We start from the raw sequence: 17748 nt of genomic DNA on the forward strand, positions 1-17748 counted from the left end.
AGCGGGCTCCACACCGTAATTAAAACGCGTTTATCTCCGGACACTGCAGAAGGCCAGCTATTATTCAGCCCGCCGCAAGGCTGAATACAGTCAAGTGCTCCAGAGACCCATTCAGTTTATGTTTTGTAAGGTTTCAGGAAAATAAAATGAACTCGCCTCCTGAGGGTGCTTACTTTTTATCATCAGAAGGAATTATGCCAGTGATTTTTGCAGAGCTTAAATTTGATCTATTCAGTCTGTAACTTTTCACTATTGTGCGCTGCCACTGTGGCTGCAAGCTGACATTCCGAAGGATTCACAACATGCCTGGGATTTCAGATCGTGAGATAATTTGGGGGATGGCGGGGTGGTCATAAAGTAAAAAAAAAAAAATTTTGTTTCACAAAGTGATTGTATTCTGATGTTGTTTCCTGTTGTACATATGAGGGGGACGATGTTGTTTAGCTAGGAAGTTACAGCCCTATGTTCACTTACATTGGGCTAGTTTGTATCCTCCGTGCCATGAACTTTTCCAAATAAAGTGCTGTGTTTGTGTTCACTGCAGCTTAAATTTTTTCACTATTCACCATCATCTGTACTAAACTGTACAAAAGACCTGTGGTCGCTGAAGCAGTCTGAACCATAAAATATGCAAATACCTTGACGTACGTGTGATCAGTTGCATTACATATGATGCTGGAAGCGATCTCCACTTTCTGACAGACACGTGAAGGGGTACAGGGGTCTGCACCTGAAAGTTGCAAACTGAGGATAAATGTGGCGACGGCTGTCCGCGCTGTACCTCATCGCTCCTACACAACACAGTAGATACATGTGGATCACTAGCTTGGCAAAGTCTAATTAAATGAATGCCAAAATAGATAGCTGTTGTTTGGATTATGATCAGCAGTACCTGGTTTACACCACTATTTCCAAAGAATGAAAATATGCTGATTCTCACTCCTGGCCTTAACTGTAACGATAAGCTCATGTTTGTTGGAGCAAATTTGACTGTTCAGTTGTGAAATCCAATTGTTGGCAAAGACTGGACTTTTCAGTTGTGAAATCCTATTAGTGGTCAAGAGGTCTGGCAAATAATGGCCAGAAGGAAGATGTCACTGGAAAGAAGAGCTCTTGTGCATGTGAACAAAACGTATTCATTACCATTTAGACAAAATCTACTTGATTTTGAATGTCAATTTCTTAAGATTGAAAATGGGCTAATTCCCACCCCTAGACCTACACAACTTTTTTTTTGCTTAAGTTTACTTGGACAGATAGGGCTGCGATTCTAAAATCCCATTGGTGTTGAAGAGGTCTGGCAAATAATGGCCACAGGGGAGACCCAATCTCACTGCAAAAAAAAGTAAGTGTGCTAGTTCCTGCTTTCTTTGGACTTGCTGCAGCTGAGTGCCTGCACCTGCAGACTCTGAAGGCGGTCAGGACTTGTGAGCCTCTTGCTCTCCTGATGCCCGATGGAGGTGCTAAAGCTGGTGTGGCGTGGCCGCTCCTCGGCCCATAAATCCAGCTTGTGATCCCAGCAGGCGCCGCCCCTCGCAGGCCCCTGAGGCGTCGCAAGATCAATCCAAGGTGGAGTGGCTGCAAGCCTCAGCAGCTTTTGTGCTGGTTTAAGTGCAAATGGAGGAAATCAGCAGGGAGCGCGAGGGTCGCCATGGGGTGGGGGTGGTTACTGACAGGTACTGTCTGGCTGTGTTTGAAAGGGAGATGGAAATCAGCATGTTAAAGTTCAAGAGTTCTTTTTATTTAGACAGAGGTCTAGATCATTGTCTGAATTGCATGATCTTGGTATTAAAAGGGTCTGTCTGGTTGAAGTTGATTAACTGAACTACATTGTGTCTGGAATGTATTGATTTTGCAGGCCAGAGATCACGTTTTACAGCTAGATGTTCTTGATTTGTTTGGATGAATCACAATCAAAAAGCATATATAATTTTATTGGAAAATAATCCAGGCCAGTCAAAATAAAAGTTTACTAATGTCAAACGTATATTGCAATCTCTGTGTTTAGGAAAGTAATTGCAGTGTCGTATTTTGTCCATATTGTGCCACCATAAGCAATACTGAACCACTACCTTTATTCCACCTGTAAATACAACCTTTCCACTGGTAGAGTGATAACTGGCTCAGTTTGGAGAAGTCTGACTGAGTGCTTGTTTGATTTTTCAAAGATCACAGTATGTATTGCAAAAATCTGTTGTATAACTTTTCATAATTGAGTGCTGCAACCATGGCAACAAGCTGACTTCACGAAGAATTCATCCCCCTTTTAATGAAATGCCTGGAATTATAGACCATGAGATAATTAGGGTGGGTCACTGTGTTGGTGAATGCATATTTTGGAGCATGCTTTTTCATAAAGCCTTTCTAATCTCTCACAGCAAAGATGTTGTGCCTTTGACTGCTGCACTGCATTTGAGGAGAGCAGAGCTGGGATGGCACAGGCCCAAGTTAGGTTTTTGTATGTAGCAAGTTAAAATTCTGTAGCTTGCTTTTTCGCGAATTAAGTGCTTTGTTTAGGTTCACTGCCGCTTCACCTTCTTCATTCTTTATTGTCATCAGCGTATTATCATCCTATATAAGCAGAAGCTGAGAGCGACTTGTGGTTGAATGAAGCATGCACAATGAGTTTTAGCAAGAAAGTTACTAAAATAAGCAGGAACGTTCAATAAGTGGGTAATATCTCTACCTAAAACACAGTGGCCCCTCTATATTTTATGTTGAATATGATTGTAAAGTTGCTTTGAGATTTGATCAACTTAATCCCACTTTTCCTGTTTCAGATGGGGGGCTGTGCCGGACAACTTACTGCGGAAGGGGCCGAGAGTGTGTGGTCAGGCAGCTGACAGGGCAGGCGGACTGTGTGTGCCAGGAGAAATGCCACAGCTCGTTTGTACCCGTCTGCGGTTCTGATGGGCATTTCTACGAGAACCACTGTGAGGTGTATCGCGCAGCCTGCCTGCAGAAGAGGAGGATCTATGTCGTACACAGCAAAGACTGTTTCTTCAAAGGTAAGCTTGTAATGTTAGATTTCTCATTGCTTCTTCTGCTCGTTGTTGGTTTTTCGCAATAACAAAGCCAAGTTTTTTTTTCCCCCTCAAGAGTTCTTTTGTTGGCTGTGATCGCATTGATATGTGCTTAACTTAAGTGAATCCATTGTTTTTCAATGAAACCAATTTTCAGCACTGTTAAAGGCGAGTATTATTGACTACAGCCTTGCTTGGGCTCACAGCAGTCGCAGCTGTTTGAGCAAACCTTCTAGTGTCCAATTGTGGGCACATGGCAAAAAACAAAAAAAATAAAGCTGCTTCCATGCTCATTTAGCTAATATCATTTAGGCTGTCACTGTGAATTGTATGAGTAACTGAGTAATCCATGCAGTATTTTGTCAGTTGAGCAATTTCTGCTTTCTTAAAAAGGGAAAGAATAAAATGGAGCGAACAGTTAAGTCCATTAAGCTGTGTTTCTTACAGTTTAGCTTTTTAAAATCCCAGGGAACACTGCCAAAAATATTCAAAATGTTTGCATAGTCCTAAAATTAAGTGTTAGGCTGTATTCAACGTCCCACAAAGTTTAATTAGAAATATAATAGAATGATGAGACCTAGCCGAGAAATGTCTGAGCATGATACTCGTAATCCAATGAGCACATATAATTGACACATCTCTGTCTAATACACCCAGCCTGCTTCGCCGCTCATGCTGAACTAAACACAATAGTGTGAGCGGGCAAACATTTTTGAAACAGGTTGTACATATGCAGGTGGTTTTCTAGACCCTGCTGTGTTCTTGCCTCACTAAAAATATTCTCCAGCTTTTATGTGATGACATCTTAAAGAAGATAAGAAAGGTTCCTGTTTGCATGGTTGATTGGATGAACGGATGACAGACAGACAGATAAGCTAGCTTGATAGGTCTGTTATGCTGGCAGGGTTAGCGTTTGCTTGCTTGTTGGCCTTCACTCCCTAGGTTTCTCCTGCTTGAACAGAAGGAGACTATAGAGAATAGTTTCTTGTTAAAGCTCTGTGTTTGAGATGAGCCACATCACCTTGTGATTTCATGAGGGTAGGTTTAGGACAACCTAGTTTAGACTGAAAGGGGACAAATTTGGCATGATACAGTCATCATGTAAAGATGATGCTTATTGATTGGACCTATCTGCCCAAATGTGATGTGTACGCAGAAGAGCAGATTAACTTAATTGGAAAGAGAACATGTATTTAGATTTACATATTCCAGCATACTTCAAACTACATTAATAGGAGAATTGATTATCTGCATCGCCATTGTGGAAACGTTGCTGATACATTAAGGATCTAATATAAAGAACATAATTAATTTAATGCCTGATTTTTTGGTATCACTTTACAAAAAGACCACTCGATGGGTATAATAAAGAGTTTATTAGAGTTTAATAATTAGTTCAGACAAGGCAGTTAATACATAAAAGTGCTATGGGGAATACCTGTGGTCCAATGATTGTGATGGCCCAGTATCAGAGCTCCTAACCCACCACCGCATCTACAGCCTCAAGGTTTCCCAACCTAAATCACAACACATAAATGTCCTCTGGATGCTGACTCAATGTCACATTTGACAAGTATCTGTAAGCTGTTGTTTTGCTGGTCCGTCATTGGCCCCAGCAGGAATAATGCCCATGGGAGGCTCATTTAGGTAGCTTGGGGCGGAGTCTTCCTTTAACTAACCCAAGGTCATTCTCAAACATGCTGATAGAAGCTCAGTACAACACTCTTCCCCATAAATAACAATGAACCCCCTGCATTTGCAGTGCCACCATGCAGAACTGTGCCACAAGGCTTTGGGAGGTCCATATGCATGAGCAGTGAGCAGCATGCAGCGAGGCTGTGGCTTTCAAATTAGAGAGCGAAATGGGAAAGGAAAAATATCCCTGCCGATTTCTAGCGGAATTCGTGCATGCTTAATCCGAATTAGGCAGGTGTTCAATAGCCATGTTACACATCACTGCTTTCCCAGAGGGCCCTGGAAAGAGAGAGGCACTCAGGAAAAGAGGCTTCGTTCTAAATGTCATGAAGGGATTGTTGTTGTTTTTTTTAATTTATCAGTTGAAAAGGAAAGCAGGTGCTTAGTAACTCAATCAGTACAGGATTTATTGGTGAAATTACTTCATTTGTTTGTTTAAATATCATCTGTACTTATGTAATATTAGACATTGATTTTGTAGTTATTCACTCTTGAAAAGCGAAGGATATATTAGTTGTTTTGATGAACTGTTATTGTGGAAGATCAAAATAGGTTGGAATCATCACTGTTGAAGTAAGGAAATGGATCTGCAAAAGATTTGTTAACATAATACAGCTGTTTACTAATATTAGAATTATATTGTTGAAAAGTCATCTTCATTTTCACATCGACTTTACTCTGACTTAATATCATTGTGAATAATGGCAGATATTATGAAGTTACTGAAAACCACGAAAGAAAGCATGCTTTTTTATTAGATATGACACCCATCCTATGCTGGGTAATGACATCGGGCTGATGTCTGCTGGATCGAAGGAAAAGATAGATTCCCATAGGTTTTGTCACAGGTCTAGCCTGAAATGCACAGGATTGTTGATAATGCTGCAAAATGTCAAGTGAAGTCAAGTTATAACCATTTTTATTTTGATTTTTATTTAGATTTACTTAGATTTCATGGTATAAAATATGTGATCCTGGCAATGGTTTCTATAGTTCTCTTTAACACAACCTGTGATATTCCTAAAAGCAGCAACTTGTGGGACTTTTGGGAACACTTTAGTTTCTCAGTTGATCACAGTAATGGCAGGCAAAGAGTGGAAGATATAATGGTGTTGTTCATGCTAATACCTCAACTATGCTGACATCACCCAAATGTGTCAGTTATCAGCGCAAATAGAAAATGCAAAGTCAGTTTCTTATTTGAGTTTTCCATTCCATCTTCCATTCCATCCAAATGGAGCTGCAGTTATGTGTTATTGCTTCTTTTAAGATGGAACAGGACATTTGAATAAGAAGCTGGCAAGTAGGAAGCCAACTGCAGCAGTGGCTACAACCCTGCCCCATTCCCCCCCTTCCCCAAGACAGCTCAGTGCTATGGCTCTGAAAAGATGCAAAAGAGCTTTCAACAAAAGAGCTGCTGGTGTTTTCAGAGCAATGGATTGACCACTGCAGAGCACTGAGCTCTGGTTGGGAATATGTGGTGAGAAGTAGAAAAGGCAACCAACTTCTTAAACTGAACTTTGCAGTGCTGGAAAAATCTCCTTGCAGAAAAACTACAACTTGTAATGCTTTTCATTTAATACTGAGATGTGGCCACAAAATGTACATTTTTCGTTTACTTTTACATTGATATTGCACTTTTGTTTATTTATTTTTACATCTTCTAAAAATGACTTATGCCAGTTATCCCTTCAGCAAGCATAGTCATCTTTGACATAATTTGGAAATGCCTGTTGCCCTTTAAATTGTGTGTAAATTTCATGTAGAATAGACCAAGCGAAATGGCCCAACTTGGTCTGGTTCCATTGACTTACATTAAAAGTAAAGTAGGTTCTTTCCTTTTCCTGTACAGTTATCATTTTGGAGATACAAGGTTTTCTTCCAACAACAGCGATATGTTAAACCATAGCAGATAAGCCATATGTTTTTTATGTAGATTAGAATTCACAGTACTTTAGTTCTTGCAGGGCTAATGATATTCATGCAGTCTAGAAATGGTGGTTTGCTGTGAATAACGCAGTGCAGATGGGCTCTGTTTGTCTGGGTGTTTTGCTTTTCACATGTGCAAAATTGCAGCTAAAAATAGTAAGAGTCTTTGGGGAACAATGTCGCTGAACTTGGCAAAAAGGTGATCCCATTCCATCAACATAACTGAAATTCCCCTGTTATCCTGTCTGTATACACAGAACTGTGGCTTCTTCGTCTTCTGCTTCAGCTTCACTCAGGAAAGCTGATAGAACCACAAGCGTCCATGAGCATAGCCACGTTTAACATACTATGCATGAATTGTTGTTACATTTCTTTCTGTTATGGCTAAATGTCTAAAAAAACAGCTGCACATCATTTGTGAGTCATTATTGCAAGACTGGTATTGGCAATACTGACTGTACACAGATGCAGATGAGCCCCTAGCAAATCATTATATCTTATGATTGTAAATATATGGCTGTCTGTAACATCCTGTCTCCCTCTGTCCCTGTCTTTCTGTTTCTGCCTTTGTTTTCTATGTCTGCCGTGTGCCTTTGTTTTCTAGTGCCATGTGCTTTTGTTGTTTTGTCCTGCCTTGACTTTACCCTACACCTGTTATATACCTAGTCCCATCTTCTTATTAGTCTCAGGTGTTCCTTGTCTTCTTTGTTACTGTGATTTGACATGTTCACCATGGATCTCAGTGCTATTTATCTGCCTGCATGCCATTTGGGTAATCCACATAAAGACTTAAAGAAAATACAATTGCGCTTGTACTCTGCCTCCTTATCTGCCTTATCTGTGTTACATCGTTGTTACCAATGTCGAACATTCCAGATGACGTTTCTGTGATTTTTGGTCAATGTAAATGATTGTGTTCAAAATATAAAATAATGAGGAACAATATTTTGTCCATATTGTGAAGTCCTAATATACGTTGTTACTGCACGCTTATCATTTCTACCTATGTTTGTCTATGTTTGTCTGTGAGAGCTGATTTTGCTTTTTCAAAGGCCAGTTGCTGATTCTGTCACAGCAGGCCATGCTCTGTTATTACTGTAACAGAGGCTATTCCCTATGAGCTAGAAGCCCTCTTTCTCTTTTTCTTTCTTGTTTTCTTTCTCTCATTCTCTCTCTCTCTCTCTCTCTCTCTCTCTCTCATTTTTTTCCTACACCCGAGGACAGAAATGGTGATGAGAGGGGCTGAGGGCTATTGATCCTCCCTTCATCCTCAAATCTCTCTTCTTTTCAGCATAGTATTCTCCCGTTTTCCTTCGAACAGACAGGGAAAAAAACTCTTTCAACACATGGGTTTTGTTGTGAGTGGTAGGATGTAGCAGATGGATATTCAATATTATCGATGAAAGCTTTTGGCTCTTACCTGTCAGTCCAAAGAGGGCAAGAGAGCTTCTCCAAAAAAATGCATAACCATTGTCACTCTTTCTAGTCCCTGTTTTATGTCATTATTCTTTGGGGAGCATTTAGTTTAAAATGGTGTATATTTATTTTTTATTATCTGTGCATAGCTCATAGAAATAAAATGCATTCAACACGTTCTAATGGAATTTGGAATTTGGACTTTTTACATACTTTTTAACATTGATATTTAAAAGTATTGATGAGGGTGTCAATCTTGCTGAGTAACATCTCAGCAAGACTGACACCCTCATCAATACTTTTAAAGTATTTTAAACCTCATAATACTTTTACATGAATGCAAACTGCCACTAACATGATAAAGAAAGAATTTTGTATTCGAAATTCTTTCAAAGATCAGAGATTACAGGGATTATGACTGAATTTAGGACAGTAGCTATTAGAGAATAATACGTCCCAAGTTCATAATCTTATCCTAAACTCCAAAATAAAAAACAGTATAACAGAAGCATCTTAACTAGACAATTTCTTAAATACTGTCCTAACATTAGGACATCGCAAGTGGTGTCTTAACTTTGTTTTAAATGTCTGTTTCTATTGTTTTTAGGCAGTTTACAAGCAGCATAGTTCAGTGCTAGCATTATGAAAGCATAATGCTGTTGTCAGAAGAAAACCTCGTATCTCCAAAATGGTAACTTTACAGTAGAAGAAAAAAACCTACTTTACTTTTAATGTAAGTCAATGGAACCAACCATTTTCCAAGTCATTTTGGGCCATTTCTTTTGGTCCATTCATCATAAAATGTACACACAATGTAAACGACACAAGGTATTTTCAAATTGTCAAACCAAAGTAAAAACAAAAAAACAAAAATGGAAATACACAGTTTTATTCTGAAAGCAGTGACATGTATTCATATAGCCAAAATTGTGGTTTGACTTTTGAGATTTTGAAAAAGCTGAGGTTTTTTAAAAATCTCAAAAGTCAAACCATCATTTGGCAATATGAATACATGTCGCTGCTGTCGGAAGAAAACTGTGTCAGAATGTCAGAAGAAAAAGTGTATTTCCATTTTTGTTTTTTTGTTTTTACTTTGGTTTGGCATAATTTGATAATGCCTACTGCCCAGACACTGCAGGCATAATCACCATCATCCCCTCTTATTACATTCTCCAGTTAATATTGGTGTTGCTCTTTACTAGGAGGAATAATATTTGTGAGGCCCACATGCTGGCTAAAGGTTGCATAAATGGAAACTGAAACTGGGGAGCAGCAGGAGGCATTTTCACAGTATTCCAAACTTCCAGTTTATTGTACTTTAGTTTTGTTTTGACCATTTTATATTGGTAACATTTTTAATATTATTTTGATTGCATGTCTACGTTTCAGCTTTGTGTATTGTTGGTTGCTTGGTAACAGACGAGACAGCTGATTATCACCTTTGGGTCGTTTAGAATTTTTTAACTTGAGATAAGATGCTATAAGATAAAATTCCTAAATTAAGATATGATTTGATTCTGTAACACAAATTTGTGAAAACTCTCATTTTGACCTGTCAGATTTTGAGTCAGGACAAAAGATAGAATATTTCTGTTGTATGGCCTCAGATTCCAGTAGAATGAGATGAATGTTTTTTCTTTACATTGAAAAAGTCAGAGATTATCCTTTCATTTATTTATGTTAAATGTGGAAGTTATAATTTTTTTAGCTTCAGGAAAAAAAGTAGAAAACATTAATGTAAAAGAAAATTGCACAAAAGAACAACAATTAATTGTATCACCTTTTATTTGGCATGTGCACCATGTGATTTTATTACAGCTTCCATTCATTTTGGTAGAACTACTATTTGGATTTTTTAAAGAAATCTGCACAGGTATATTTCTCACACTTCCAAAATTCAGTCTTAGAAGTTGGTTGCATTTTCTGCTTCTCACGATCCAAGCAATTACACATGTAAATGTTCGGAAATCTCATATGTCCATTTTCAATGATCTAGTGCAAAGATCTGTTTTCAGATCTGAAGTAAGAGAGAAGCTCTCATCTCTTATAGATTAAAGTGTTATGTATTGTTTATCTGATGGTAACAGTTTTGGTGGTTTACCAGGTGGTGTACGATTGTTGGGAATCCCATTCTTCTGTATCTTTTGATTTAAAAGATCATTAAACTCTAGTTGTAGAAGTCCTGTTTCTTTCAATTATTTATCTTTGCTTTTTTATGCAAGTGGAACTTATATCTAAAATATCTCTTCATTTATAGAAATATCTCATTTAACCCTTTTAAATACACATGGGAAAGAACTTTGTAAGGCAGCAGAGGTGTGTTTGGGTGGTAGTTTGTGTGAATGTTAGCATCTCTTTAGCTAGAAACATAATGTTATTGACTCTTTTGGGAAAGCTTCTGTCAGGAAGACACAGCTGCAACTCACTGATTTTAAATTTAAGGTTTTGTTTTAGACTTTGTGATAATCCAAGTGCTAAAATACTCTTATAATTGAAAAAGCATGCTACAGTTATGTTAAACTGTACTGAAAATAACAAGCTAATAAAGAGCACTGAGGTGACCCTCCCACAGGGAATAAAATTAAATTAAAAATGAAATCATGATCATCTTGTAAGATTAACAGGCTTTGCACTTTCACGACCTTTGAGAATACATGTAGGTCCATCTCCTACGCATCTAGTGATGAAACATCCTTGCATCTCTAAATATAAGCATGCTAATTTCTCTTTCTGTCTTCTTGCAAATGGAAAGAAATTGTTTACCAAGTTTGCACTTGCAATTAGAAAGAGACCTGGATCCGGCCTTGTGCCTCAACTTTGATTAAAACTCTCTCGCTTAGAAAAAAACAACGTAAAGTCATGGCAACACATGGCTGTTCTGGCTTTCATCTCTGAAGTGGCACAACGGCTGTTTGGCTGTGGAGTCTGGCTCACAGCAGGAGGCCTATGAAGTCGGAAGCTGCTTGACCACTCCGTCCCGTTCCACACGCATCTAGCCTGCCCGCGAGAACTGCACAAATTAATCATCGCTGGTGCAGACGAAGTTTTGGAGGGGTTACGACAGGGGCCGCGTCTCTGTGACACGTCTTCTAATGATCAGACTCAGGGTCTTGGCGGGTTTATTTGTCAGGGGGCAGAGTATTGCTCACCCTGGCCGGGGGCTTAGAGTAGCACAGTTTGATTTGTTCTTATCACAGACGTTTGGTTTGATGTCTGGAGTGTGGGCCATCAAAGCTTGCCTGCTTTTTTTCATAGCTGTGTCTGTCCATGCACCACAACTTCCCCTCAAAGCCATCAGAGAAGAAATGCTCTTTACCCTTGAGGGTCTGACTGGTGACACCTCTTCTAATGATCAAACTCAGACCTTGATGGGATTATTTCTGAGAAGCCATTTTTTGCTGTTGTATCTATTGATAGATATATCATATAGGGAAGAGCAGTGAGGGTTGTAAAGTTTTTTTTCCTCCTGTAATTCAGTGGTTCTGTGTGCTGTACCATTCAAACTATTATCAAAGGTTTTTACTAATACCAGTAGTGTATAATTATTTTTTCAAAGTTCTGTTGTCACAACTTTCTTCATCACTGGAAATAATAATTGAAAACATGCTTACGAAGTCACAGTACCATGCCAAAGTCTGAAACCAGCCTTAATTTATTAAATTCCTGTTCAAAACTGTCAATAAGTGCAAGGCAGTAACAAAATCAGAAGCCTCAACAACTACATTTAAGGTCACATTTTTGCGTATTTACTGTGTCCACTCTCTGCGTCCATTCTATTCAGGGAACTTGGTTTTAGTTTTTCTGCAAGGACATTTTTCCAGCACTGCAAAGTTCAGTTTAAGAAGTTGGTTGCCTTTTCTGCTTCTTACCACATATTCCCAACCAGAGCTCAGTGCTCTGCAGTGGTCAATCCGTTGCTCTGAAACCACCAGCAGCTCTTTTGTTGAAAGCTGCATATCTTTTCAGAGCCATAGCACTGAGCTGTCAACTCACAGTGGAGGGATGGACAGAAGCTCCTGTGGATTTTAAGCATCTAAAGCAAGAGTGAAGCTTGAGGGAAACTTGAAGTACTGTTTAGCTGACAGTTTGTTGATCTACCACGTGTTGCACTGTTGTTAGAAGCCTTGTTTTCTGATTTAGACCGTATGAGTGCTATCATATGTCTTGTGGATATTTAGAATAGTAATATCACCCTCTCTTATTACTGATTTGTGAAACTGGGGATCCATGTTCCAGTCCTCCCTAAATCTTGCCTATTCTGTAATATGTTTCTGTTTGGAGGTTTCACAGTCACATGGTGATATGTAGCTGTCAGTTTTTCTTATGGGATCCTGGCCAGTCTTTGGAAGTCTTTGAGTTCTGACTCTTAGTTTCATTTGTACATTGCCGGTTTTCCGTTAGAACGACCCTTGTCTCAAAGCTGTAATGCGGTCATGGCAGTGAGGTCAGCCATTTAATTTAAGAGTGATGTGTGAAATTTCCCAAAGTCAAACAGAAAACTTTTTCAGGGCCACAGTCTGAAGTTCAGAGCCAGGTGTGGCCATGCCTTTCGTAACAACCCTCAATTTTTCTTGTTTTTCAGTTATTAACGAGCTTTGGAATGCAACCCATCCTTCTTTCAGCATTCCGAATGCGAAGGGTCCCAGAGTCCCCTTGGTCACATGGTCACCTCATTAACTTGATTGGTCCCAGGAGATTCATTATATTAAAGTATTTGCTGTTTGAAATGGACACCGTGTCCCAGTTATAAATGTCCCTTGTTCCTTCATTAGTCCCTCGCCTCATAAACATCAGTCTGAGCCGCTAGAGAGAGTGCATAAAGTTCTTTTGGATGCCGTGTGGCGCATACTCAAGGATATTGTGCTGCCACCAACCCGTGACAGCCATATGTTCTCGCTATTGTGCTTCGTAACTGACTGAGGTTGTGTTCCGTTTGGCCACGAAATGGCAGAACGACATCACATTGTGTGACTCAACAGGGGGCAAATCGGAGCTACTTCCTCTGAAGACAGTTTAAGGCTATTAGAGACGGCTTTAGGCATTGTGTAGGCTTGTTTTGCTGCACAAAGTTCCTTTTGTCAAGCGGCTTAAGCAAATACAGGGTTTAGAACTTCTCTCTGGAGCGTCTTTCAAAACAGACCGCTATCATGCACTTTCATGGTACGGAGCCTGCAGTCGTCCAACAAGGCAGGATGAGCGCAACACAAACTGTCACTTTCAACAAATGCCCAATCAGCTCAAAAACAAAATAATCTCCTTTGAAAGCGCATCCTTACAGCCGCCTAAGAGCCTCTGACATTCCTTTTATAAGGCTGTTATCACTTTCCATGCCTTTTCACTCGAGATGACAGCCTGGCACAATGTTCTGTCTGGGTCTTGGTTTCATTGCATGGCATTTGCCCAGCTAAGCTGTACTCTACCCTCAAGCCGTTAGATTTGAAATGGTGAATTGGAGTTTAGAACAGCGTAATTCTGAATGCCCTCTTCGCTTAAAAACTGTAATTTGGGAATTCTGTTCACTAACATGGCGTTTGCAGTGTCGATGTGTGATTTATCTCTATAAATGCTCAGCCAATTTGAGGACAAATAACACAGTACAGGTAATTGAACATGAACTTCCTTTCACAGTAGACATAATGCCATTTTGACGTGTTTTGGAGGTCTGCTGGGTGTTTTCCTTCTTTCATACCGCTGTTGGAATATTATTGTACGACGGAAAACTGGAAGTGAGCTAGATTTTCATCAGTATTACTCAACATTTATATTTTATTATGTTTAAATGCCATTTTGAATGTGGCAGTTGTTTGGTTTTTTGCATGATTAAACTTAAAGCTATGTCTACTTTATCTAAGCATGGCTATCTTTGTGAAGAGGTGTGAGGTGTGAGTTGTTTTATTGCTAGTTAAAATTACACAAGTATGATGGGGTTGAAGTGCAGAACGTTAGCTTTAATGTAAGTCTATTTTCATTTGGGTAAACCATATAGGAACCATACATAATGAAACATTTAGATGCTCAGTTGCTTCTTGGCCAACTGTATGTTGTTGCGTAATTAGGTTATGTGTAAAATAGTGTCTAAAGCTTATTTTGGCTTGTTCACATCGCTTTATTTATCATATATGGGCTACTATTGCAAAAATGATATTGTGTATTCATTATCATCATTGGTAATTAATTCAGAGAAAAATGGATCATTTCCCAGTAGTCGCAGTTGTCTAAAAAACCGATTGGTAAGATTGTAACTGATTTGATAAGAAGATTAGCTTCTCTCTAAAGGCCACTGCACACTGGACAAGAAACACGATGCAGCAGAAATAATGTATACAAATATACAAAGCCCAGCTAAATCAAATATGAAGCATCACAATAAGGGTGGAGATGAACATCAAGCTCAAGTTCATTTTGGACTCTATTCTTATAAACTTAATTGAATCATATTTGGTAAAGCTGAGTAAATATTTGCAATCCTGTTGTATTTGAGGTGACGAGATTTGCTGAGGTGAAAACAGGTGACTCTGTTAAACTTGTAGACTACTGAGTGCCTTTCTCAATGTGAATTTTACTTACTATGGCCTTTTGTGAGCTGGTTTTTGTCCTAGTTTAATGCAGCAATAGAGAGATGCTAAATGCTACTTAGAAATGTTGAGCAGATTCATCCGGGGTTCCAAAAGATAAACAAAAATGTATTACAATGCAAAGCGCATGCCTACTTATTGAATTTCTCTGTTTGTTTTTTTATATATATATATATATATATCAAATCAAATTCTACCCAAATAATATTTTTGGATCTTCATCAAATGAAAAAAAAAAAACTAAAAATAGCTCAAACCTCAGCGTTTTGCATTTCTCTCAATTCTGTGTGTCTTGTTCTCCAGGTACAGTTCTGTTGTTTCTAGCGTTAAATTGAACTGTATGAAGTAGTGCTGCAGTGACTAGTTGGCAACGTTGATCAGTCGTCTATGAGATCAGTTACAGAGGAAGGTCTGGCTTCCGTCACTCATACCTACAGAGCAAGGTGAGGAGAAAATGCCAAAAATGTAATTACTTGAATAATCAGCTAATATTAAGGGATACTTTTTTGATCCCACAACAGGGAAATTCCACCTCCACATTTAACCCATCCGTGAAGTGAAACACCACATGCACACACTAGGGGGCAGTGAGCACACTTGCCCGGAGCGGTGGGCAGCCCAATCCACGGCGCCTGGGGAGCAGTTGGGGGTTAGGTGTCTTGCTCAAGGACACCTCAGTCATGGACTGTCGGCCCTGGGGATCAAACCGGTAACCTTCCGGTCACAGGGCCAGCTGCCTAACCTCCAGCCCCCGACTGCCCCTGCAACATATTCAACATATTAATCCGTTAAAGAAATAGCTGTTCGTTTTTATGAACACTGGAAAAGTTTTGGCTCAGAGTAATACCTTGCAATAAGATTAATACCTCTAATTAATACCTTGTAATAAGTCATACCTTCCTATGCCAATGAGGTGTTCTTGATAGAAGAAAGTCATTGCTTAATACATTCTCCACCTTCCCAAACATGAGCCCATTCCACCTTGGCAGTACAGCCTGTCCCGAAATCGAAGCATACATTGATTTATGCGTTCGGCAAGGTTTCCATTGAGCCACAGAGCGTAGAGTCTTACTCTGGAATGCGTCCCCTCACTGACACGCTTACACAGATTGGCTGAAGGAAATATTGTCACTCCCTCTTTTGAATGACGCTTTACAGGAACATTTAACTGGTCTTTCTCTTTGCTCTGCGTTAGATGAGCTGATTTTACAACTGTTCATAAAAGACGATCTTTAAGAGTTCCTGACAGCTGGACATATGCAGGTAGCACATTCACTTCATTCATCAGTTTATTGGTTCTATAAAATATATATTTAAAGGAAGGGCAGCAGAAAGATGAAGTAGTTGGACGGACACTGGAATGTTTGAGCTTATTAAGTGTGCTACATTCTTGTCAGGCTCTCTGTTTAATTTCACATGGAGGGGGATAATAATTAACATCCGAGAACTTGGTTGCATTGTGGGCCGCAATCTGTTAATGCAACGAGCACTTACAATCACTCTTTCACGAAATACCTACTAAAATTCTGGCACATGCTCGCTCACTCTCTTTCTCTCTGTCTCACTCTCTCTCTTTCTCACTCTCTCCCACTCTCTCTCTCTCTTTCCCTCCCTCCCTCTCTCTCCCACTCTCTCTCTCTCTCTCTCTCTCTTTCTCACTCTCTCCCACTCTCTCTCTCTCTCTCTCTATTTCTTACTCTTTCCCTCCCTCCCTCTCTCTCCCACTCTTTCTCTCTCTCTGTCTCCCCTCCCTCTTTCTCTCTCCCTCTCTCTCTATCACTTCTTGCTTTTTCTCTTTCCCTTCTCTCTGTATTTCTTCTCCATCTCTCCACCTTTCTCTCTCCTGATTTTTCTTCTCTCGCTTTCTCTTTTCTGTCTTCCTCTGTCTCTCCTCTCCTTCCTCTGTTACTCTCTGTTTTTTCACTCTCCTCTCTCTCTCTCTCTCTCTCTCTCTCTCTCTCTCTCTCACTCTCTCTCTCACACACACACACTCTCCCTCTCTCCCTTTTTCTTTCTATTTTTTCTTCCCCCTTTTCTCTCTATTTCTCTCTCTCTGTTACTTCTTCCTTTTTCTCTTATTCTCTTTGTTTTTCCTTTTCTTTCTCTTCTCGCTCTTTTTCTTCTCCATCTCTCCACCATTCTCTCATTCTTTTTTCTCCTTCTCAACCCCTGTTTCTCTCTCTCCCTCTGTTTCTCTCCCTCCCTCTCTCTTCACTTTTCTTTTCATTTAACTCTTCTCTCTCCTCTCTCTCCCTCATTTCTTTCCCTTTCTTTCTTTCATTCATTCATTCTTTCTTTCTTTCTTTCTTTCTTTCTTTCTGTCTCTCTCTCTCTCTCTCTCTCTCTCTCTCTCTCTCTCTCTCTCTCTCTCTCTCTCTCTCTTTCTGAACTCAGAGGAATGCTGTCAAGCTTCCTCCCTATTTTCTGGCCTGTGTAAAATTGGTTCGGAGATGAAGTAGAATGAGAAGCTCGGAGGAAAAAAAAAAGATAGCATTACCTACCTAGGCAAACGGACCTGAGGTAATATTGTGTGCATGTTGGCAGTGAGAGAGATATGGAGAGAAGGGGAGAGCGAGAGAGAGAGAGAGAGAGAGAGAGAGATGGAGAGAGAATTTATCCGGTCCCTGAAATGAGTTCTTTAGAAAGACCCTAAGGCTGTAACCTAGCTCTGAGCTGATAGTGTGTCATAAGAAAGCATGAGCTAAAGAAAGCTAAAGGCTATCACTCACTTTTATTTTAACAGTAAGACCTTAGTCCTCATAGCTAGGCCAATATTAAAATACACAGCATGGTAACATGCTAACTTCCCACCTGCTCTAAAGCTTAACAGAGACATTATTGCGCATACAGTGCAGTGCAAACGTAATTGTACTGTAAGACTTTTTGTAGTTTTCATTCTGTGGGCCTAATCCAGCACTTTGGATTTGAATTGAGGTGCAGATTGAGTGACTCATATGGGAATCACAGCACTACTTATGCACAGTACATATACATAATCATATAACTGTGTGATTTTAATGCAAAGCATGAGAAAATGTCAGTTTGCCCCTTTAGGTGTATTACTTAAATTCTGTCATGCACATTTTACAAGTAAACCATCAAGATGTAAA

The 17748-nt window shown here is 39.6% G+C and overlaps 1 protein-coding gene across 1 annotated transcript in view; it reads left to right on the plus strand.

Annotated features, from left to right (window-relative positions):
* The window catches only part of fstl4 (follistatin-like 4), a 251958-nt gene that overhangs the window by 95918 nt on the left and 138292 nt on the right, over nt 1-17748 (plus strand). Inside the window, exon 4 of the mRNA XM_017705294.2 lies at nt 2781-3008. Within this exon, the coding sequence (XP_017560783.1) occupies nt 2781-3008 (228 nt within the window). The remainder of the gene's footprint in view (nt 1-2780; nt 3009-17748) is intronic.

Source organism: Pygocentrus nattereri, chromosome 16, assembly GCF_015220715.1.
Source record: "Pygocentrus nattereri isolate fPygNat1 chromosome 16, fPygNat1.pri, whole genome shotgun sequence".
Lineage (NCBI taxonomy): Eukaryota > Metazoa > Chordata > Actinopteri > Characiformes > Serrasalmidae > Pygocentrus > Pygocentrus nattereri.